The sequence below is a fragment of the Artemia franciscana genome, unplaced genomic scaffold (assembly GCF_032884065.1).
Source record: "Artemia franciscana unplaced genomic scaffold, ASM3288406v1 Scaffold_601, whole genome shotgun sequence".
Taxonomy (NCBI): domain Eukaryota; kingdom Metazoa; phylum Arthropoda; class Branchiopoda; order Anostraca; family Artemiidae; genus Artemia; species Artemia franciscana.
The window spans coordinates 72,805-98,739 of record NW_027066312.1 but is presented as its reverse complement, the minus strand read 5'-3'; the positions used below and the strand labels follow the sequence as shown (position 1 = coordinate 98,739).

Below are 25,935 nucleotides of genomic sequence, written 5' to 3'. Positions count from 1 at the left end.
GGGGGTCGTAACATTTCAGACTTTTGTGGTAATGAAAATTTTTCTTATATTGAATGGAAGAATTGGAAAGGATGGAGGTGTGAAAAATTTTACTTGTTTTTCAAGAGCTTCTCCAAGTGTGATTATTATATTTTGGTGAATGTTCCTCTTTCATTGCCTGAATTTGCACAATCGTTTTTCAAAATTTGCTGTTTTTTGTGATATGTGAACGGAATGTCTCAATTATATGACTAAAAGCCACCATGACCAAACATAATTCAAATAAAAAAACAAAGAAGCCACAAAGAATCAAACTCACTCAAAAACTTCCATGCTCAATCATATCTATATTTTAAATATTTTAAGATTTTGAGGGAAATAAATAAATAAATAAAATAATGACGAACTAAAAAAAACATCTTTCCTCTTTTGTGTTTTTACTTTCTTTTTAAAAGGAACTCTCAGAAGAACTAAGAGGATTTAAAAAAGAACAAAAATAAATCCAATTTGCCGATTTTCATCTGATTTTTACCCTTCCTCTTCTTTAGTTTTTTCAACTTACGTTACATATATTCTTTAGTTTTATCGTTTGACATGGCCTATTTATATTTGTGGGTTTTTTTTCAATTTTTCCTGGAAATTACTATATAGTATAATTAATATAATTACTATATAATTATATTTTCGTAATATGCTAAATTGGTAGCAAATAATAATAAAACTAGTGGCAGTGTTTGCCTCTCTTGTGCCCAGGGCGAGATCTTGATTAGTCACAAAAGGCAATGTCAGGCTCTTTAAGATGCTTCATTTAGCGCAATAAATCGTATCCTACCTGAATAACTTGGTACGCCTCATCAGCACTACGTACAAGTATTTCTTGCATGTTCTTGATGAAGAAACACCCTTTCCCTTCTTCTGCCAATTTCAGAGGGGCTGTGAGCACTCTTTCTTGTTTACCTTTCTTCATTGCCAACACATCGTAACTCTGATCATTGTAAATATCAACCACTGAAATCCAAACTGTAGACATCCAATCGGTTGTCAAGGTTACGCTTCCACTATCCCGGGATCTCTGGGATATATCTATGGAGTTTTGAGGGATTTGGCGTTTAGCTATTAATGGAACTAGAAAGGAAAACCATTTTTGTTACTTAGTGAACGGGAGAAAAATAAAAACCTCTATTCACAAGGTTCTTAAGAATTTAGAGTTTAGCTATTAACTGGACTAGAGAAAAATAAAAAGTAACCACGAGGTTCTTAAGAATTCAGTGTTTAGTTATTAACTGGACAAGAGAAAAATAAAAACCTCTATTCATGATGTTCTTGGAATTTAGTGTTTAGTTATTAACCGGGCTAGAGAAAAATAAAAATCTTTATTCACGAGGTTCTTAAGAATTTATTGTTTATTTATTAATTGGACTAGAGAAAAATAAAATCCTCTATTCCCGAAGTTCTTGAGAGTTTAGTATTTAGTTATTAACTGGACTAGAGAAAAATAAAAACCTCTATTCACGATGTTCTTGAGAATTTAGTGTTTAGTTATTAAGTGGACTAGAGAAAAATAAAAACCTCTATTCTCGAGGTTCTTGAGAATTTAGTATTTAGTTATTAATTGGACTAGAGAAAAAAACTTTCTATTAGTGAGGTAGATAAAGATTAAACTTTTCTGGTCTTTCTAAACAAGGGAATTCAAAATTGAATGCCCTTCATTTTAGTAACAGATCTCCAAATTTGAACATCCAATCGATTTTTAACCAACTATTGACCCATATAAGGTATATTACTACCTGAAAACCGCAGTTTTTCCGAATTTCTCTTTTGTTTATCTCAAAATTATGAGGGTATCACGGCAGTATCACATTTTCGTCAGTGTTGCCATGTTTAATCGTAAAAATAAATAAAAATAATACGTTCAATTAGACAAACTTTTTGATCACAAAAATTCAAAATCTAAAGATATATTAATTCCTGAGACAACTACATCTTAAAGGTAAGCCGTGCCTTCATGAGCTGTTGGGGGCTATGTGTTTCTAACTTATCCAATCGAAAGATGTTAATGAACTGTATCGGATTAACGCCGTTTCTTGACAACTAGGTTCCTTGAATCGGCAACGAAGTTTGTTACTAAAGACGTGTTTGATCTCTGGGTCTCGTATTAGTAAGTTGAGGACAAACCGACTGAAACACCAAACAGGACAAAAAAAAGGTTAACGGACAGTCTGATTCGGAGGATTGAAAAGACTGGGAAATTCCACGCCATGAAAGATCTTTCTGATCAAAATTATCAAGTTTTTGGAGGAGAGCCATATTTTTTTTTTAGTGTTGCTGCTTTGAACCACGAAATTAAATAGACCAATATAATTATTTAAATCCAAAAACGTCTTTCATTCGTAGAAATTCAAACATCAAAATCTATTTTTGATGTTTATATAGTACATTTTGAAGACTGAAAGTACCAAAAAAATTAAAATAAAACATTTTAGTCCCCCCTCGGATCATCTTAGGTCAATTTATACCTGATAACCGCGGTTTTCTGACTTTTTTTTTCCTAATTATCAGGTTTTATTGATGATGACCACATTTTCGTCAGTGTTGCCACTTTGGACAAATAAGTAAGTCAACAAGATTATTTAAACCCGAACCGCTTATCATTCGTAAAAATTCAAAGATCAAAAACCTGTTTTTGATGTTTGTACTGTTTCTTTCGAAATCTTACGGTACCAAAGAAATTAAAATTAAACGTTTTCTGTCCCTCCGGATCATCTTGTCATTTTATATCTGAAAACCACACTTGTCTAAGATTTTTTCCTTTTTTTTAAAACTGTCAAGTTTTTAGATGAGGGTCACATTTTTGTCAGTGGTGCCACTTTAGACACGGATAATAAATTAGTCAACATAAGCATTAAATCCAACAACACTTTTCATTGGTAAAAATTCAAACACCAAAAAACTCTTGATTCCAAAATAGAACTGCAACTTAAAAAGGAATCTGCGGCTTCTTAAGCTCTTTAGTAGCTTAAGTTTCTACCTTATCTTTAATTTTTTATCCTTTTTTTTAAACTTGGTGTCTAGTGCTCTCAAAACTTTCATAGCTGTCAATGAAGGTCTTTTCATAAATAATTGAATACATCAATTTTCATTATTCTTTTTAAGAGATATGCTTGTGTATGTTTCCATACAAACACATCAAACAATCAGAGTGCATTTTGAATATCGTTGAAAAAAAAAAGAAAAAAAAAGCAAAGTTAAAAACGAGACGGGTACTAATGTTGACGTCATCTAACTTCAAAAAAGTCAGGCAACAGAGTTCTCTTCTGCTGAAAAGGTGAAATTTTCCTTTAAAATATTTGGTCACTTCATGTCATTTGAATAACGGGAGTCACAGTTCGGCCACTAGTTGAAAGACGTTAGTCAGTAAAAGTATGTTAATTGACAGTCTGATCAAGAACAATGAGAAGACTGGGAAATCCAGGCCATGAAGGATCTTTCTGATCAATATTATCAGGTTTTTAGATCAGAGCCAGATTTAAGCAGATCATAACATCAGTTCAGCAGAGGAAAAGAGCTCAGTATAAAGGGAGTTTTTAGGGAGAGTCTTGAAGATTGCATCAGAAACAACAGTGAAGGCAGACGGTGGTGTTTTGCAAGTGATCGTCATCACAAATTAATAAATTTTAATAGAGTTCCTTTCGGCAAAGTCAGGGACCTAGCAATCAGTTCAGCAGAGCACAAGAATGCAGCATAGAGTTTCGAGTGAGTCAAGGGGGAAAGTTTAGAGAATTTTTAGAATTTCAGGTTATTGAATACCATTTGAATAACGGTAGTCACTATTCGGCCACTAATTGAAAGGCTTAATCAATAAAAAGACGTGAATTGAATGCAGATCAGAAAAATTGAGAAGAGTGGAAAATCCAGGCCATGAAGGATCTTGCACATCACTTGAATCCAAAGAACAGTAAAGGCAGAGGATTACTAGAAATATTGGAAGTAATAAATACCAAATCTCATCTGGTGAAAACGATATTACGACCTTAGATAACGGAAGATCGACTTAAGAGCTGTCATTTTCGCCAGCATCGCCATTTTTAACTGTAAAAACAAATTAACAAAGAAATTAATGAACTCTGCCCTTTCTGTCCATAGGTCAAACCATTACATCTTCATGGAAGTAGTTTTTTATATATATATATATTATTTTTTTTTTAAGCATGATTTCTGCTATTTTTGTGTGTTAAGATTGGCAACCTTTACTCCCAAAAAACATTATAACTGTATATGGACGCTTTTCCATTACATATAGAATTCACAACTTTTAAATTTTTACAGAGTGGAGCCCATAAAAAATGATTTTTTTTTTGTAAAAAAAGATTAACAGAAGCAAACATTTTATTGTGGTTTGCTGGATTTTATGGATTTTATTTGATTTCACAAAGATAAAGATTTGTGTTTTATTGTCCAACATTAGCAGACAATTTTGACGGATCATTTCAAAATTGTTCTTAAATTGGTAAATGTTTAGTCACTACAATCAGTAATCAATCACAGGTTTGATCCAGGCGCCTCGCTACTGGATGACATTTGTCATTCGGCCACTGAAGTTGTTCACAACACTCCCAACATGTCATTCGGATTACTTTCTTGACGGTTTATCTCAGGTTATCAATTGTGTCTGGGTTTTCCCCATACAATATTTCCTTTAAGGAGCCCCAGAAAATGTAATCTAGCGCACTCAGGGATGGGGGATAGGATGGCCATGCATTGTTAGTCCTCTCCAAATTCGGATACAAAGAAAGTGTTTCTAGTTTACAATATGCTCGCTTATCGTCTGGTTGATTGCGTTCAGTCTTGCTAGTTGTAGTTTGTTGGCTTTTGTAACCTGGCTTTAGTCTGCAGTTAAAAAGTCTGCACTTCATAGAAAAATGGCTAATAATTACTGAGAATAATTGAGCGCACAGGTTTGATGGAAATACTTGCTGCAGCAGCTATCGGACAAACCTGTGGATCAATCCTTGACGTCTTGAACACAAACGGGCAGTCCTGCAGATAAATATGAGTCACAATGGCTTTCGTTTTTATTGAGCAAAGTTCCACTGTTTTAAAGCTTTTCGTCCAAATGTGCGATCATATGTCAAATAAGAATTCTCTTCCCCGAATATTCGGGTCGAAACTGCTTCTTAACAAGAATAGATAACTTCCTTGTAAAATCTAGTTCCACATCCTTTTTACTTTTTTCCGTCGAAAATTATGGAGGTGGTCCATCTTGGTGTCAGATAATACTTACAAGTTTCTTTTTTAACAAACCAGGAAAAGAAAAAAAATTCTCTAGGAAACAAAATTCTATACGTTTGTTCCTCTCCCCTTCCTCCTTTGTATGTACTTGCGTCAGTTTCCACTTAGCCATATCAAACAATCAACTTCCATCTTCTCTGACCCAAGAATTTGAATATTTTTTAAACGCACTACATAGACCTACAGGATTCAGAAATTTTTGCAAGTCTATGTTTCTTCTCTGATTTAGAGAACTAATTAAAATTAGGGCACTCTGGATACCTGGATAACGAATTGTTAAACTCACCCGCTAACTGAGACTTGGATTTTGAATCTTCTATTGGTTTCACAAGTGACGAGAACAAAGAGATCTCTTCCAAGACTTCCGAGTCCGTAAGTATTTTATAGCCATTATCCCTGAAAACATGAAAAAGTATGAAATTATGAAAGAATAAAATTTTTCCAAGATGGGTAATTTTCGGCGGAATAGTTTTCCGTAAGGGGGATATCTGCTTGGGAGAGGGGAATTCTCCGAGGATGGAATTATCTTCAAAGAGAACTTTCCGAATTTTCTTAAAATTAAAGAATATTACTGTAGTTAATCGGCTGGGAGGAGTTGAACTTTCCGCAGGGAGAATTTATACCTTGGAATTTTACTCATTGGCGAATTTCTCACAAAAAAATTTCTTTGAATTTCTATTGAGATTACAGCTAAATGCAAAGAACAATACCTGACTGGTCGCTCGTAGAAATATACACACTGACAATCTGTTTATTCCACAAGACGAGTAAACCTTCAAAGGAGAGCTGCATCTCCTTAAGCTGCTGGGTGACATATATTTCAGCTGATTTTTTGCAAACATTATTCTTATTTGCACTAACTATTACCAAATACTTCTTTTCCCAAAAAATTTGAATAGCTTATTTTTTCCAATTTTTTGGAATAAATATAATTGACTTGACTTACTTGACTTAAGTCCCGTCCGGCCTTTGTGGCTGTATTGGGGCTTCTTCTCTTCTGAACAAACGATGAATGTGGCAACGGTAGTTCGATCTATCTGGCGCTAGACGAAGCAGCTGGGGGAGGTTATTGGCCGGGAAGTTGTCGGTCCATCTCTTACAAGGTCAGCCTCTGGGGCGCGGGCCGTAAACCCGTCCTTCTAATGTGATTTTTGGAAGCTGGTTGGCCGCAATTCACTGGGTATGGCCAAGCCAGCGGAGTTCCTGGCTTCTTACCTGGTCCAAGATGGTGCGGGGAGAACGGAGTAGTTTTCTGAGGTCTTTATTTGAGACTCGGTCAATGTAGGTGATCCCTGCAATGCGTCTAAGGCATTTAGTTTCAAATGCGGAGATTCTTCGCTCATCATCAGCCTTTATTGACCAGGTTTCGCTTGAGCATAAAGCAATTGGGATTATGAGAGAGTTGAAGAGTCGCACCTTCAGAGAAGTTGACAGAGTCTTGTTTTTCCAGATTGGCCAGAAGAGGTTCTTGAAGCTGGCGCCTGCCAGGCCAAGTCTTCGTTTGATCGATTTCGAGCAGTCGTTATCAGAAGTTAGGAGGCTCCCTAGGTAGACGAAGGAGTCAACATCTTCTACTGGCTCTCCTTTTATTGTTAGCTGCACGTTTCTTGGAGTAGGGTCTCTAGACACCCGCATAACCTTGGTTTTGGCAATATAATATAATTGCATAAATTATAAGTATAATTGCAATTTGTTTAATTGATTGTTATGCAATATAGCTGTTTAATTGTTTTTTTGTAAATCTGATTAAATTTATCAGTTAAGAACAATCCAATGGAAAATGTTTTACACAGACTTTCTTTGTAATTTAACGTTCATTTACTATTTAATTCAAATTAAGGAGAAATTAGAATAGCGGCACTTTTACCCTTGAAATTAAAGGGAAAATTAAGATTAAACGGAAAGTTAAGGTGATTAACGTTTCAGCCTTGTAAGCTTTTGACAGAAAATTTCACTTTAGTGCAAAGGTAAATATATAACATCATTTACAACCCCATAAAACTCGTAAAATTCAGCGAAATAGTGGTGGCGATGAATACTTTACTTATATAATAAATAACTATAATATAATACATGAAAAATTACCGATATCCAAGTTTTGTCAGGTGAAATTTACCACTATTGTTTCCGGTAATTTTAGCTTTAGACAAAAAATTACCATTTTTGAGACACAAGCACAAAAAAAAAACTTTGAGACAACCCCCCAAAAAAAAATCATCTAAAGTTTATTAGAACATGTTTCATGTTTGTGAACTAGAAAAATGTCGAAGAAAAGTCTAACAATAACAATAAAATAATGGAAAACTACCGCCCAATGACCTATTCTGTCATCAATTCAAACTCAATATTCGCCAACGTGAGGATTTTGTCACTGAAGATACACTCCACTACCCCCTTAATTTCCTCCTTGAAAGCCTCCAGGGATTCTTATTACCGGATATATTTTCGTTAAAACACGTTAAATAAAAACATCTATAAAATAATGAATTTAGTCTCTAAACTAAATCTATAATAGAAAGGGCTTTCCAGAACCGTTGGTGAAGCATAAGGCTTTGAGTCGACGTTTCAGTTCCTATGTCTTTTTTTTATGGGATAAGTAGTAAGATTGTCATCTAACCTTGCTGCAATGGGGATCGAACCCTCGACCCCGGTGATCTATAAAAATATGTATAAAAACACTAATTTAATCCTTAATCTGTAAAAGAAAGGGTTTTCCAGAACCATTGGTGAAGCATGAGGAGTTGAGTCGACATTCCAGTTCTTTCTTTTTTTTACAGGGACAAGCAGCAAGATTGTCATCCAACCTTGCTGCGGCAGGGATTGAGCCCTCAGCCCTGTTCTGCCAAGCAGTACAATGTGCTATACTAAGGTCTTGGATTTATTGTAGTCAAATAAATTCTTAAATAATTTCTGACACAACTTTGGATAATCATGACAAACAAAAAATCCATAAAGATGGGATTGCTCTACGCCTTTGCAGCCTTTTATAGCTATCCGGTTGCCCGATTACGAAAATGGTTGTCCACAATTTGTCATTCCCTTCTGCGAACACAAGCTTCATATTTTTTATTCACTTACCCTTTCATCGCCGCTTTGAAAGGGTCCTTATTTTAGTTTAAGTGTTTATTTTGATGATTAGTTTTCATATTGTCCTTTGGACTTGTATCCAAATTTTAATTATTATTGTGCACTGAGGACGGTTGAGCGGAGGTTTCAACCAAAATTTTTGCATAAATTTTCTTCTTTTTTTCACTGGCTGTTATTGTCCTAGTTTCTCTCTTCTTTGCGATTTTTTATTTTGTCATGTGTCATGTGTATTGTCATGTGTTTGGCCAGTGTAGTCTTGAAGATTATTTATAAATTTTATTACCATGCACATACGCAGAGCTACTTAGGCCAGCATTACAGATCAACAATTTCAAATGTTTTTATCAGGGCCTTTCCTAGGATTGGCGTCCCCGGAGGCAAAATTCACCGTACCTCACCTTGCCCTTACTTCTAAATAAAGACAATAAATTTTAAGAGCTTGGAACTAACTTGAATTAGTTAAACACATCGTATATATGATTTTTTTTTTTCAACTAATCTATAACCTTGTATAATCTAAGCCACGGGTCGGAAACCCATGATCCACAGCAGTCCACGGATCATTGAGCACTATTTTACTATTTTCGAGGGTCCAACTTTAACGCAGAAAAAATTATAATACATAAAAATAAATTGATAAAACCAAAATAAAATGAATCTTTCGAGAATAGAAAAAAATAGATAAACAGGGTAATATTAGTACGGTAAAAAAAAAGTTGCAGTAATGGTAATACTCTCCAAATAAATTTTAACATTATTAGGCGTGCGGCATATGTTGTTCTTTCAGTTGTAGAGTAGGACCGGTAAAGACCGCATTCCGGTGGAAATCTTGCTATCCTTCTTCTCGCTCCTGTGGCGGACTGAAAGTTTTTCCAACGAACAGTCCGTTCTCTAATCCCATTCTCTAACGGGAATCACAGTGAGTCTTCAAGAAAAACAAAAACTACAATTACAGAGGCATCCATCTTCTTTAAATTCCTTTAAAGCTCTTTCTGACTATTATGCTAGGGAGACTCCATACTGCCCTTTGTACCCAATTTAAGGAAGAATAGCATGGATTTCACCAAATTGTTGTTGTTTCAACCTTATCTTTACTCTTTACATAATGTTGGATGAGTCGAAGAATAGTGAAACGGTTTCTATGCTAATATAATTATTTCACAGTTACATTAGTAGGAAAATCATTATAATTCAAAACTAATATTATCATGGATAAAAAAAAATCATAAAAGAGGTTATTTCGAGATGTGTCGACTGAAAAGCATGGATGTGTAAAACAAATGGTGACGAACTTACATGTACTTTCCAACAGTTCGTGGTAACGCACTGTAGTAAGGAGTGACCCGGCTCAATGGTAAACGAAGCTCTAAAAAATTGAATTTTGATACTAATAGATACATCAACAGAATTGGATTTTTATGATGATTTTAAATGTATAAGTTTCATCAAATTCAGTGTGACCTATCAAAAGTTATGACCCTGAGAAAATTTGCCTTATTTTGGACAATAGGGGGAAAAACCTTCTAAAAGTCATAAAATCTTAACAAAAATCACACCATCGCATTCAGCGTTCAGAGACCCCTACTGTAGAAGTTCCAAGCATCTATCTACAAAAATTTGGAATTTCGTATTTTTTTGCCAGAAGATGGATCACGGATGCGTGTTTATTTGTTGTTTTGTTTTTTTCTTTTCCACAGGGGTGATCGTATCGACCCAATAATCCTAGAATGTCACGAAAGGCTCATTCAAACAGAAATTGAAAGTTCTAGTGCCCTTTTTAGTGATCAAAAAATTGGAAGGTACCTAGGCCGCCTCCCACGCTCAGTTTATTCCCAAAGTCAACGGATCAAAATTTTGAGATAGCCATTTTGTCCAGCATAGTCGAAAACCATAATAACTATTTCTTTGAGGATGGCTTACTCCCTCAAAGTCCCCGGGGGAGGGGCTGCAAGTTACATACTTTGACCAGTGTTTACGTAGAGTAATGGTGATTGGGAAATGTACAGACGTTTTCAAGGGGATATTTTTTTTTCTTGGTTGGAGAGAGGGTTGAAGGGAGGATTTTCATTTTTTCAAACAATGAAAAAATAAATATGAAAAAAAATTCAACTGAAAGTAAGGAGCAGCATTAAAACTTAATATAAAAGCTCGTTGCGTAAGTTAATTCGTTAGTTACGTATATTTTTTACTAATACAATCGTTCATAAAAAAATAAAAGTTCTAGTTGCCTTTTTAAGCAACCAAAAGATTGGAGGGCGACTAGGCTTCCTCTTCCACCCCCCCCCCTTTTTATATCAAAATCGTCAAATCAAAACTAAGAGAAAGTCATTTATCCAAAAAAATTAATATGCAAATTTCGTTTGAAGTATTCATGTGCGGAGAGCCAATATCAAATCATTCATTAATTCAAAAACGTTCAGAAATTAAATAAAAACAAGTTTTTTCTTTAACTGAAAGTAAGGAGCTACATTAAAACTTAAAACTAACAGAAATTACTCCAAATCTAAAAGAGGCTGTTCCCTTCCATGCCCCACTCTTTACGTTAAAGTTTTTTACTGTTTTAAAAAGTAAATTTGAGAGAAAGAGTCAAACTTTGAGGAGAGAAAGAGCGAGGCATTGAGGAGGGAACAGCCTCTTTCATATGTGGAGTAATTTATGTTCGTTTAAAGTTTTAATGTAGCTCCTTACTATCAGTTAAAAAAGTTTTTTTTATTTGATATTTACAGGCATAATCAACGTCAAGACTCATACTTCTTCATATTTCTCTATTTCATTAAGCAACATTTTAAGCTTTAGTCTGACAAAATTTTTAGTGACAAAATTTAAACTTTAGTGTAAAGAGCAAGGTATTAACGAGGGGACAAACCCTCACATATCCGTAGTAAAAAATAGGAATTTAAAAGCTCGTTATGTAAGTTAATTCGTTAGTTACGTATATTTTTTTACTAATAAAAACGTTCGTACAAAATAAAAGTCCTAGTTGCCTTTTTAAGTAACCAAAAGACTGGAGGGCAACTAGGCCTTCTCCCCTACCCCTTTTTTACAAAATCGTCAAATCAAAACTAAGAGAAAGCCATTTATCCAATAAAAATCATTTATTAATTCAAAAACGTCCAGAAATTAAATAAAAAAACAAGTTTCTTTATAACTGAAAGTAAGGAACTACATTAAAACTTAAAACGAACAGAAATTACTCCATATATGAAAGGGGCTGTTCCTTCCTCAATGCCCCACTCTTTACGTTAAAGTATTTTACTGTTTCAAAAAGTAAATTTGAGAGAAAGAGTCAAACTTTAGCGTAAAGAGCGAGGCATTGAGGAGGGAACAGCCTCTTGCTATGCGGAGTAATTTCTATTCGTTTTAAGTTTTAATGTAGCCCCTTATTTTCAGTTAAAAAACTTACTTTTTATTTAATATTTACAGGCATAATCAACGTCAGGACTTTGATATTAAGCAACATATTTCTTCAAAATATAAAGATGTAACCGAACTTACAAGCAAAGATCTGAAATCTGATTACACTGAAAAACAAGCATGAAGTTTAGGAGAACAAAAGAAACGGACAACATAATAAGTTTGTCCAAAATAATTTGGAAACCAAAATAAATTTTAAAAATATTGTTACCAACTACAATCCTGCATCATCGGCGAGATTTTAGCCAGCCAAATTTTAGCCAGATAGCCAGACTCAGCCAGCAATTACAAACAACGACTTTTTGAAAGATACAAACATCAACTGTTTTGAACACCTACTTAATAATAATAAAAAAAAAGAAAAAAAGAGAAAGAGAGAGAGAGAGAAAAGAGAGAGAGAGAGAGAGAGAGAGAGAGAGAGAGAGAGAGAGAGAGAGAGAGAGAGAGAGAGAAAGAGAGAGAGAGAGAGAGAGAGAAAGAGAGAGAGAGAGAGAGAGAGGGCCCCTCGTCTAAATACTTGTCTTAAATCTATTCTAGTCCATCATTGTAAAATACTAGTAATGCTAAAATATCAGAATTTAATTTTATAAATGCATGGTTCAAGTTCAGGACAGTATCTAAATTTAAGCCTGGCTAAAAATTTGATCCAGAGACTTGAATTAAGTGTGTTTGCAATTACTATTCAGGATCATGGCTGCCCTCAGCTGTTTTGTGGATATTTTATTATGATAAACTATCGCTTTCCGAACAAATCTTCTTCAATCTTCTAAAGAAAGAAATTAAACTAATTATTGGGGTGGGGGGCAACTGCCCTGGAATTGATATTTGAACTGATGCAAAAAAAAAGTTTTACTCAGTCAGCTATACTACTTTCGCTAAAGTATTTAGATATTCGTTTTAAAACAGTTTAAAAGAATCGTTTAAACGAAGCTTTTAAAACAATTTTTACAAAATCCTTTAAAAAAAATGCTTAGAAATTCGTTACATGGTTTCATTAAAATATCTAGTTTTTATAAAATTAGAAAGCTATTCGATAAAGAAATTTTCTACCCCATTTTTCGCCAGATTTCACTTGGTTGGTTGGCAATCAAGTAAGGATATTTCCTCATTCAAGCGCATTTTTCTCTTTCCCTTTTAGATTTTCCTTTTTAATTAAAAAAAAAAAAGTCTTGACTATTTTCCTATTATATTCATTTCCCTAACAATAAACTTATAATAAAAAAGAAGGGAAATAAAAAGAGAGGAAAACCTTATAAAAAATGGGGAAAGCTTTAAAAACACACCTTATTCTCAGGGGTTTTTTAATTTTGGCTTTTGCATTATATCTCAAAGCGTCCATTACATGGTGCAAAGTAGCCAATGATAGATTTATCATGCATGCTTCCTGCAGCCGTTCTCCTTTTGATTGTGCTTTGGCTGTTCTTTCAGCTCCGGCCAGGTCACAGAAAGCAATTTGATGAATTTTGCCAACACTGCCATCTTTGGTTGATTGGCGAACGACACGCATTTGGAATATGGAATGGGATCGGGAACTACTGCGGTTTAGATTTGTAGAAGCATATCGCAAGTTTTTTATTCCCACCTGAAAAATTGTGAAAAGGGGGAATTGAGACATGATAAATTTTGTTCTCACAATGGCCGTTAGTTTCAAACACTGCCAAACTTGTGTTTAGCGTATAAAAAATAGAGCAATAAAAAAGCTAAAAGAAAATATACTAATCTAGATAGATGAAAAAAATGAAACCAGGGAAAAATATCGAAATGTTAAACTTGAAACATCAAAATATCGAATATTGAATATGAACTATCAAAATATTGAATTTTAAATATTGAATTTTAAAGTAAAAAATATCGAAATATAAAACTCGAAACATCAAATATTGAATATCAACTATCAAGCTGTTTAATTTTAAATATCAAATGCAATCAGGAAGTGTTGCTGTTTAGATTTGTATAAGGCACATCATAAATTTCTATCTCCATCTGAAAATTGTAATAAAGGAACGTTTGACAAGATAAAATCTTATTCGCACAATGACCGTAACTAGCAAACACTTCATAAAAAAAAAACAAATAAAAGAATAATAATTGGAACCGAAAAAAATAGACTAAGGTAGATAAACGAAATAATAATAATAATAATTTATTTGTTACCCGCTTGTTTTGACAATTTAAGCGGAGTAAAAACATTAAGGAAAGAAAAACAAAATAACACAAACAATACAATTAATACAGTCTAATCAAAGGGTGGTAAGGACCCAAGCGTTGACAGGCAACTAGCATAGAGTTTTTTTATAAACAAAAATAATATCAGTGGCACAAAACTTTCTGATAATCTTCTGATTTCTATAAGAACGCCTTTTAATAACTTTTGATAGGTCACACTGAATTTGATGAAACCTATACATTTAAAATCATCATAAAAATCCAATTCTGTTGATGTATCTATTAGTATCAAAATTCAATTTTTTAGAGCTTCGTTTACCATTGAGCCGGGTCACTCCTTACTACAGTGCGTTACCACGAACTGTTGGAAAGTACATGTAAGTTCGTCACCATTTGTTTTACACATCCATGCTTTTCAGTCGACACATCTCGAAATAACCTCTTTTATGATTTTTGTTTATCCATGATAATATTAGTTTTGAATTATAATGATTTTCCTACTAATGTAACTGTGAAATAATTATATTAGCATAGAAACCGTTTCACTATTCTTCGACTCATCCAACATTATGTAAAGAGTAAAGATAAGGTTGAAACAGCAACAATTTGGTGAAATCCATGCTATTCTTCCTTAAATTGGGTACAAAGGGCCGTATGGAGTCTCCCTAGCATAATAGTCAGAAAGAGCTTTAAAGGAATTTAAAGAAGATGGATGCCTCTGTAATTGTAGTTTTTGTTTTTTCTTGAAGACTCACTGTGATTCCCGTTAGAGAATGGGATTAGAGAACGGACTGTTCGTTGGAAAAACTTTCAGTCCGCCACAGGAGCGAGAAGAAGGATAGCAAGATTTCCACTGGAATGCGGTCTTTACCGGTCCTACTCTACAACTGAAAGAACAACATATGCCGCACGCCTAATAATGTTAAAATTTATTTGGAGAGTATTACCATTGCTGCAACTTTTTTTACCGTACTAATATTACCCTGTTTATCTATTTTTTTTCTATTCTCGAAAGATTCATTTTATTTTGGTTTTATCAATTTATTTTTATGTATTATAATTTTTTCTGCGTTAAAGTTGGACCCTCGAAAATAGTAAAATAGTGCTCAATGATCCGTGGACTGCTGTGGATCATGGGTTTCCGAGAGGCTTAGATTATACAAGGTTATAGATTAGTTGAAAAAAAAATCATATATACGATGTGTTTAACTAATTCAAGTTAGTTCCTAGCTCTTAAAATTTATTGTCTTTATTTAGAAGTAAGGGCAAGGTGAGGTACGGTGAATTTTGCCTCCGGGGACGCCAATCCTAGGAAAGGCCCTGAGAAAACATTTGAAATTGTTGATCTGTAAAGCTGGCCTAGATAGCTCTGCGTATGTGCATGGTAATAAAATTTATAAATAATCTTCAAGACTACACTGGCCAAACACATGACAATACACATGACACATGACAAAATAAAAAATCGCAAAGAAGAGAGAAACTAGGACAATAACAGCCAGTGAAAAAAAGAAGAAAATTTATGCAAAAATTTTGGTTGAAACCTCCGCTCAACCGTCCTCAGTGCACAATAATAATTAAAATTCGGATACAAGTCCAAAGGACAATATGAAAACTAATCATCAAAATAAACACTTAAACTAAAATAAGGACCCTTTCAAAGCGGCGATGAAAGGGTAAGTGAATAAAAAATATGAAGCTTGTGTTCGCAGAAGGGAATGACAAATTGTGGACAACCATTTTCGTAATCGGGCAACCGGATAGCTATAAAAGGCTGCAAAGGCGTAGAGCAATCCCATCTTTATGGATTTTTTGTTTGTCATGATTATCCAAAGTTGTGTCAGAAATTATTTAAGAATTTATTTGATTACAATAAATCCAAGACCTTAGTATAGCACATTGTACTGCTTGGCAGAACAGGGCTGAGGGCTCAATCCCTGCCGCAGCAAGGTTGGATGACAATCTTACTGCTTGTCCCTGTAAAAAAAAGAACTGGAACGTCGAATCAACTCCTCATGCTTCACCAATGGTTCTGGAAAACCCTTTCTTTTACAGATTAAGGATTAAATTAGTGTTTTTATACATATTTTTATAGATCACCGGGGTCGAGGGTTCGATCCCCATTGCAGCAAGGTTAGATGACAATCTTACTACTTATCCCATAAAAAAAAGACATAGGAACTGAAACGTCGACTCAAAGCCTTATGCTTCACCAACGGTTCTGGAAAGCCCTTTCTATTATAGATTTAGTTTAGAGACTAAATTCATTATTTTATAGATGTTTTTATAGATTAAATAACTAAATTATAGATAAATTAGATTATATATTATTGATTAAAATTAAAATTAACTTTCTCTTATAGATTTTATAGATGTCCTTTCTATTATTGATTCATTACTATAAAAACTAAGCAGAAAATACGTAGTTAATTTTACGTATTTCTACACTTCAACTTACCAATTTAAATTTAATTCTTTTTTTTTCAGGGATTCAAAGTTGACCTGTGTTTTACACAGATATTTCAATGGCGACTCGAAAACAACAATGATTGTCAATATTTCCCCCGACTCGAGGCTCATTGAAGAAACTATGCACGTGCTAAAGTTTGCCGCTTTGGCCCAGAAGGTAGAGATCCCCAGAAAAAGGCTGCAGATGCCGCTAAATCCAATTAAAAGGAAAAGGGTATCCAGTTTGCTTGAGAAGAGACGATCCACCTTAATGTCCTTCAACCCTGGTTTTAATTCCACAGCGAGACTCAGTTCAACAGAAGGGCCTTTTAGCTTTCGATCAAGTGTTGCCACAGGTATTTACTTGCTCTTAGTGAATAGAAAATATACCAGAATTTATAAGGAGATAAACAATGATATACGCTTGATCGATTTAGAAGGAACATTAGCCAGTAAACACCTATAGGGGGTGAAATTCCCCCTCCCCTCCGCTCGTAAACACAAGTAAACAACAGAAATGCGCATAAAAACAAAAATCAAATAGTTCGTGGTAACGAAGTGTAAGTAAAGAGCGACATGGCTCAATAGTAACCGAAACTCTAAAACACGGAATTTTGATATTAACAGATATGCCAAAAATTTTTTGGCATATATAATAATTTGAATTATTATGCTGATTCTAAATATATAAAATTCATTAATCTAGTGTAACCCATCAAAAGCTATGAGCCTGAGGAAATTTGCTTGATTTTCGAAAAGGAGGAGGGGACACCTTAAAAGTCAAGGAATCTTAATGAATATCACACCATCAGATTCAACGTACCCGAGAACTCTGTAGTAGAAATTTCAAGCGCTTGTCTGCAAAAATATGAAATTCTGTATTTTACCTGGAGAAAGTAAGTAACTAAGTACTTTTATTACCCGAAAATTCGCTGGAATTACATCGGAGTACGAATGGCAAAGGAAAAGAAAATCACACTACGAACATAATTATAAGTATACGCATAGTATGTACACTAACCAAACTTCTGACACATGATAGCTAGACATGGGTTCGTTCTTCCCTTAGCCTTTTCCAGGATACTCTCTACGACCCGGTTAATGCAAACTGTTGAATCGGACTCTCCGCAATTATGCATGATATACGAGTTCCTCATCCACGGAGGACGACACATAATTCCAAAAAGGTGCCATATACAGTACATATGGGGCAATGGCATTATGCAGCGACGCAAGATATCTACAGCAGAATCGATGTCTGTTACTGATGATTGATCCGTAAGAAATCTGGATTTTTTCCTCTACATGTCGCACAAGCAACGTGGCTGTCGAGTAGAGGCTTTGACCGATTGGTAAACTTAGGTAGGTAATGCTCTCACATGGCTTAACAGCTGATTTGCCTAAAGGAATTTCTTCCTTGTAATACCCCGAGTAGAAAAACAGTGCGGCTTATTTAGACACATTAAATGATAAACCTATTTTATTATAATCCCTACTCAAAACATCAAAATTCTTCGATAGTCGATCGGCAGACCTGTTCAAATTAAGTAGGTCGTCAGCATACGCCATCAACGAAACATCGTTCCCTTTTGAAACACATGACGTAGCTACCTGGGCTTGTGCCGGCAGAACGCTATTGTTATACAAACTCAGAGACACAACTGAGCCTTGCCTGACCCCTTTACGAACCGGTACAACAACGGATTCAGCCGGACTTGAGGGTATTTTAATTTGCGCTCTAAGGCTATTGTACATACAATAAATACACAGCTCTGACAATACACAGATTTAGCCCTTGTAATTTAGCCGCTTCTAAAAGGATTTGCGCATGCACGGACGAGTAAAGCGGCCTGCTTACATAAAAAGAACCAATAGCTAATGGGTCACCCGTTGCCTGAGAATCAGACAAAATAGCAGCAAGGGCGAACAGAGCATCAGCGCAACCAAGGCCTATTGCAAAGCCAAACTTGTGGTTTAGCAATCGTTTCTAACATTTGGCAATATAAGCGTTTCAGAAAGCTTACATAAAACTGGCGACACAGTTTTTGGGCGATAGGAGGAGTATATATTAGCTGGCTTCCATTTTTTCAGGATAGGTGTAAGTTGTCTTCTACAGAAAACATCGGGCACAACGCCGACTGCGAATATGATCTGGTTCAATAATGTTTCATACAAAAGACGAATACCATTCACCAGGTAAAGTGCACATAAACCGTCAACTCCGTGCGTCTCAACTTAAAGACATTTGCAGTTACATCCGAAACAGTTACGGTAACGTCCGGAAGACTCGAATTCGATATATGGCCTTGCTACACTGGGATGTGGGGCACTAAATTTGCTCGTAAAGTAGGCTCGCCAGTATTTTGGGTCACATTCCATGGACTAAGGGTGTTTCTTGGTGGTCTTTCACGCGATCTTTCCATAGACGACATGGATCGTTGATTACTCTCTGTATATTCACTTGTACGATGCTGCTTGAGGGCTTTCTCAAATTTACGTTTTATGTGTACACGGAGACAATTCAACACACCGGATTTTGGGCGAGAAAATCTCTCAAATACATTTAACTATAAATTTATCATTAGAGGGTATAATTACTACTACTACTACTAATAACTCACTGAAGCACCAAGCCGCCTGAGGCCAACACAGCTACGCACGCTCATCCTCTAACCTAATCTATTTAAAGCCTCCCTCTTTACACCCTCCCAGGAAGTTCCCATTTCCTTTAAATCTTTATTTATGACATCCTCCCAACCCAGACAAGGACGACCTGCTTTCCGTGTAGCCCCAGACGGTTGGCCAAAAAGGACAATCTTCGGTAATCTGTCATCCTTCATCCGTAGAACGTGGCCTAGCCATCTCAACCTTTTTTTCATTATAGCCCCAGAAAGCGGGATTGAACCACACTTTTCGTACAACCTACTGTTTGAAATACGGTCTGTCAGTCGGGTACCCAGAACAATCCGTAGGCAATTTCTCTGGAAAACATCTAGTAAATTTTCATCTGCTTTTCAGAGTGCCCATGCTTCAGAGCCATATTTGACCACTGTCATCACTGTAGCTTCCAATATTCTAATCTTGGTTTGTAGACTTATCTTTCTATTCTTCCAAACTTTTTTTAACTGTGAAAAAACACCCCGAGCTTTAGCTATTCTACTTTTAACATCTTCACTTCTCCCACCATCTTTACTAATAATACTACTAAGGTAACTGAAGCTCCCAACCTGATCAATCTTTTCGTTACCTAATGTCACCTGTTCATCTTCACTTATTCCTAGCCTTAGTGACTTAGTCTTCTTAACATTAATTTTCAAGCCTATTTTAGCACCCTGAACTCGTAAAACCTCTAAAAATTCATTCATTTTGCTCACACTTTCATCTAATATGCTTAAATCATCAGCATAATCTAAGTCCAGGAGCGTTCTTCCTCCCCATTTGATTCCATTGTCTCCAATTGCCTTTCCTGTGCTCCTTAAGACGAAGTCCATCAAAATGATCCATATAAAGGGGGATAGAACACAACCCTGCTTAACTCCTGATTTAATACAAAACCAGTTGCTAACCTCATTTCCTACCTTAACCGCAGCAGTATTATTCTCGTACATAGCGCAAATCACTTTAATGTATTTTTCTGGTATACCATATAACGATAAGTCCTTTGTTAACGCTGTTCTATCAACATAATAGAAAGCTTGCTCATAATCGATAAAACTAAGGACCAAATGTGTTTGACATCGAAGGGACTTCTCAATTATTAACCTAAGAGTGAAAACATGGTCGACACATCCTCTACCTTTTGTAAAACCGCATTGTTCTTCCCTTAAAACTTTGTCTACAGCATGTCTCAGTCTAAAAAGTATCATATTACTCAGTAATTTGTTACCAACAAAGACCAGACTAATGCCTCGATAATTACGACACTCACTCTTGTCACCTTTCTTATACAGTGGTTTAATTAAGGTTTTTCTAAAATCATTGGGTACTTCCCCTTTTTCAAAAATCATGTTTATAATCTTCAGTAGCTTATTTCTAACCTCAGAGCCACCATATTTAAGAAGCTCATTAATCATACTATCAGCACCTGGGGCCTTATTATTTTTTAATCCTTTTACTAATGTCGCTAATTCTTCCTCAAAAAACAAATCTTCCTTCACATCTAAGGTATCACAAACTTTTTCATTTTCATCTATATCTTTTCCTGCAACTGTATCTCGGTTTAGCACATTCTCAAAATGTTCCATCCATCTTTCTTTAACTTTTTCCTTATCACTAATTGTGGCCCCATTTCTATCTTTAACTGGGACTAGTCCAGATTGGCTACTCCCTTTCAATTTATTAACATGCCAGTATAATTACTATTATGCTGTCTAGCCGCATCTTCCAGATCCTCAGCAATTTTATCCATCGCCTCCACTTCACATCTCCTTAGTTCATATTTTAATGCTTTCTCCACTTTCTTTACATTCCTTTTGTTTTCATATGACCTATCACTCAGATAATTCTTATACAAACCCCTTCTACTCTCTATTAAACCTAAAGCTTTTTCACTAATATTCCTAGTTGCAGTCTTAGCACTCTTCCCTAGGACACCATCAGCAACTTCACAAATTGTTTTTCTGAAATTATTCCATCCATCTTCCACATTGTCAAATTTTAAACCCCCAAGTTTACTACTCAACTGTTCCTGGAATTTTTTTTTTCTCAAATTTTCATCCTGAAGTCTACCAACATCATAACTTTCCGGGAGGGAGTTACCCTTCCGAAATTTCAGCTTTAAATTAACCTTAGACACTACTAGATGGTGATCTTTACTTTTAACATCAATAACGGCACTCCTATACACCCTAGTATCTTGTATTGATCCTGCTAGTCTTCTGTTTACAATAACATAATCAATAAGGTTTGCTGTCTTACCATCACGTGAATACCATGTCAACCTATGTGCCATTTTGTGACCAAACACCGTATTGGTTATAACTAGGTTGTTATACCTACAAAATTGCAAAAGCCTATAGCCATTACTGTTTTCTTTTCCTACACCAAATTTACCTAGGCTAGAATACCATCTATCCCTTTTTCTATCAACCTGGGCATTAAAATGTCCTAGCAAAAACACCATATTTCTACCTGGTACCCTGTCTATTTGCTCCTGTAACTGTAAGTAAAATTCATCTGAGTCACTAGTATCTCCATCAGTTGGTTCAATGAGGGCATATGCTACTATAACTGATACCCTAAACTTTTTAGTCATAAAATGAGCAATTAGTATTCTATTATTAATACATTCCCAGCCTAAACAAGACTTAGCAGCTTCCTTATTCATCATGAGCCCTACTCCCTGTCTATGTACCTCATCCTTCCTGCCTGAGTAAACAAGTTCTATGTCACCTAATTTCATGTTTCCTACCCCTGGGATATGAGTTTCTGAAACTCCTAATAAATCCAGTTCAAACCGTCTGAATTCGTCAGTCAAAATGTCGACGTGATAGTCATTTTTTAACGTCGTAATATTCCAAGTTCCAATTTTCATGTTCTTTAAATCTTTGAAATTATTTTGGCCTCAAGAAAAGAAGTGATCCCGGATACCAGTGCAGGATGGGGACCAACATATCTTCTCAAGTCTACACCAAAGCGCTTAAGCCGGCTTAGAACCGGACAGCAAGAAGTCCCTGGGACCTCCAGTAAGTTGGAGGCATTGTGCAATCCTGGGCCCATCTTGGTCACAACATGGTTTTCAGCACTTGGCGATGCTCTTCTCAAACAGTTCGTGGTAACGAACTGTAGTAAGGAGCGACCCGGCTCAATAGTAACCAAAATTCTAAAAAATGGAATTTTGATACCAATAGCTACATCAAAAGAATCGAATTTTAATGCTGATTTTAAATATATAAGTTTCATCAAGTTTAGTCTTACCCATCAAAAGTTACGAGCCTGAGAAAATTTGTGTTATTTTAGAAAATAGGGGGAAACACCCCCTAAAAGTCATGGAATCTTAACGAAAATCACACCATCAGATTCAGCGTATCAGAGAACCCTACTGTTGAAGTTTCGAGCCCCTATCTACAAAAATGTAGAATTTTGCATTTTTTGCCACAAGGCAGATCACGGATGCGTGTTTATTTTTTTATTTTTATTTTTTTGTTTTTTGTTTTTTTTCCCAGGGGTGATCGTATCGACCCAGTTGTCCTAGAGTGTTGCAAGAGGGCTCATTCTAACGGAAATGAAAAGGTTTAGTGCCCTTTTTAAGTGACCAAAAAAATTGGAGGGCACCTAGGCTCCCTCCCACGCTAATTATTTTCCCAAAGTCAACGGATTAAAATTCTGAGATAGCCATTTTATTCAGTGTAGTCGAAAAACCTTATAACTATGTCTTTGAGGACGAATTGCTCCCCCACAGTCCCCGTGGGAGGGGCAACAAGTTACAAACTTTGGCCTGTGCTTACATATAGTAATAGTTATTGGAAGTATACAGGCGTTTTTAGGAGGATTTTTTTGGTTGGGGGGAGGGGTTGAGAAGAGAGGGATATGCTGGGGAAACTTTCCATCCAGAATTTGTCATGGGAGAAGAAAATTTCCATGAAGGGAGAGCAGGATTTACTAGAATTATTTAAAAAAAAAACAATTAAAAAATAAATGTGAAAAAGCTTTTTTAGCTGGAAGTAAGGAACAGCAATAAAACTTAAAACAAACAGAAATTATTACCCATATGAGGGGCTCACCTCCTTCTAATACCTCGCTCTTTGCGCTAAAGTATTTTTAGTAATTTCAACTATTTATTCTACAGCTTTTGAGATTCAGGGGTCATTCTTAATGAATTGGGATAAAATTTAAGCTTTAGTGTAAAGAGCGAGGTACTGACGATGGGGCGAATCCCCTCATATATGTAATAAAAATATGAGAATACAAAAGTTCTTTACGTAAGCTAATTTATAAGTTACGTAAATCTTTTACCAATAAAAATATTCGTAAAAAATTAAAAGTTCTAGTTGCTTTTTTAATTAACCAAGAAATCGGAGGGCAACTAGGCTTCGTCCCCCTGCTCTTTTTTTCTCAAAATCATTCGATCAAAATTACGAGAAAGCTATTTAGCAAAAAAAAAAAAAAAAATATGCAAGTTTCGTTTTGATTATTCCTCTGCGGAAAGCCAAAATCAAAACATGCATTGATTCAAAAACGTTCAGAAATTAAATAAAAAAAAAAACAAGTTTTTTTAACTGGAAGTAAGGAGCGACATTAAACCTTAAAACGCACAGAAATTACTTCGTATATGAAAGAGGCTCCTACCTCATCAACGCCCCGCTCTTTACGCTAAAATTTTTTACTGTTTTAAAAAGAAGAATTGAGAGAAAGAGTCAAACTTTAGCGTAAAGAACGGGGCGTTGATGAGGTAGCAGCCTCTTTCATATACGAAGTAATTTCTGTGCGTTTTAAGGTTTAATGTCGCTCCTTACTTCCAGTTAAAAAAACTTGTTTTTTTTTATTTAAATATCAACAAGAGTCGAAATCCTGCACAGACAGTCCCAAGCCTATTACCTCCGACTCATTATATATTCATGCCTGCAAATATTATGCTACTACGGGGAGGCAGCCCATAGTAGATAAATTAGCTAGGAAGAGGTTTCTCAGCCCGAAAACGCCCATCAAAACAAACCAAGCCCAGAAAATTATCCAATAATCAGAATGCCGTACGAGTGCTGTGTTGTTTACTAGGCTATAATTTCCTCGAGGGGCGCCACTCCTCAAGTGGGAAAAGTTGACCGCAAGTTTCCCAGTCTTGCAGGTACCCCGAAAGGGTCGAGGCAGCCCTTTACAGAGGCCGTTGTCCATAAATCTGGATCTTACGCCCTGCCGCAGTTGTCCTCCTATCGAGGATCCTCCCACGATGGTGTTCTGCTTCACCATGCAATTTAACCCATTACTGGGAGAAGGTTTGTAACTCATCTGACGTGTGAACACGGCAGTTGTCCCTGCTGAGTGTACATTTGAGGGGCCTTCTTCCTCCTCCACCTGTAATTATGACCCCCAGGGGAGGGTTTCCCAGTTTCTATTATGGGCCCCACTGAGACAAGGTCCTACTTGGTCTAAGCCTCCTATGGAGCTACTCTACCTATCTGTAGGGCATTCCCCTATCTGTTGTCCTCCACCAAAACCTAGCATGATTATCTAATAATTAACTAACTAATTCAACTAATAAATAGTTGCAGTAAATTGCAACTTTACTTTAATTTAGACTATAAAGTAAAGGACAAAAATAACATATACAAGCTCTGTTGTCCTCTGCTAAAACCTAGCATGCAAACTAATAATTAACTAACTATTGCAACTAATTAATAATTGTAATAAAGTACAACTTTCCTTTTAATTTATACCCTAAAATAAAGAAAACACAAAAAAGCTCTATTGTCCTCTACCAAAACCTAGCATGTTAACTAATAATTAACTAATAAATAGCCCATTTGGCCTGATTGCAACACCTCACAAGCTGCACCTTATAGAAAACACCTTTGAGAATTTAAATTAAGAAGGAAGCTTATTAGAAACCCTGCTAGTACTGCAAAAGTAGACCTAAGTAGCCAATTTTGCCTGTTTGAAACATCTCCCAAGCCAACACCCTATAGAAAACACCTTTGATAATTAAAATGAATAAAAAAACTTATTAGAAACTCTGCTAATACTGCAAAGGTAGACCTAAGTAGCCAATTTAGCCTGTTTGAAACATCTCACAAGCCAACACCCTATAGAAAACACCTTTGAGAATTGAAATGAAGAAGAAAACTTATTAGAGACTCTGCTAATACTGCAAAAGTAGACCTAAGTAGCCAATTTAGCCTGTTTGAAACATCTCACAAGCCAACACCCTATAGAAAACACCTTTGAGAATTTAAATGAATAAGAAAACTTATTAGAAACTCTGCTAATACTGCAAAAGTAGACCTAAGTAGCCAATTTAGCCTGTTTGAAACATCTCACAAGCCAACACCCTATAGAAAACTTAATTGGAAAAGCAGCATACTAATACGCCTGTTCGAAGAGGGTGATGCCAATCACCAATCACCAAATATACTCAAAAATGAAAATATACAAAAATGCCAAACAAAATATCAAAATTTATGTACGTCCGCACGAAGATCAGACCATGTGTTACATTTGAAAAAATGCTGCAACTTACAAATGTTTACATCTGAGGCCAGGTGGCCCTGCGTCAATCGATTGCCGGCTTTTCCTGTCAGAAACACAAAGGTTATTGCAAAAGATCTTGAGGGCTAGAAAATGGCCTGATTAGATTCTAGCCCCTAGAATCTAAGGAGGGCAACTAGCCCCTCCTGGCCCTATTTTTCTCTCAAAGTCGACCTATCAAAATCTTCTAAATTCTAAGATACCCATTTTATTCAGCATAGTTGAAAAGCTCAGTAAATATGCCTCTGGGGATAACTTGACCCCACAGCCACTGGGGAACGGTCTATAAGTCATGAAGTTTGCCCATTGTCATGTATAGCATTTGTTATTGGAAAGTTCACTGATTTTCTATGGCACTTGGTATCTACCAAG

At 35.6% G+C, this 25,935-nt stretch overlaps 2 protein-coding genes across 2 annotated transcripts in view; one reads left to right on the top strand and one right to left on the bottom strand.

Annotated features, from left to right (window-relative positions):
* Positions 1-25,935, top strand: part of LOC136043439 (kinesin-like protein KIF20B) — an 82,915-nt gene that overhangs the window by 22,594 nt on the left and 34,386 nt on the right. Inside the window, exon 4 of the mRNA XM_065728356.1 lies at positions 16,423-16,739. Within this exon, the coding sequence (XP_065584428.1) occupies positions 16,481-16,739 (259 nt within the window). The 5' untranslated portion in view covers positions 16,423-16,480. The remainder of the gene's footprint in view (positions 1-16,422; positions 16,740-25,935) is intronic.
* LOC136043438 (uncharacterized) lies at positions 6,442-6,936 on the bottom strand. Its single transcript, XM_065728355.1, has one exon. It carries the CDS (start codon positions 6,934-6,936, stop codon positions 6,442-6,444), a length of 495 nt encoding a protein of 164 aa, XP_065584427.1.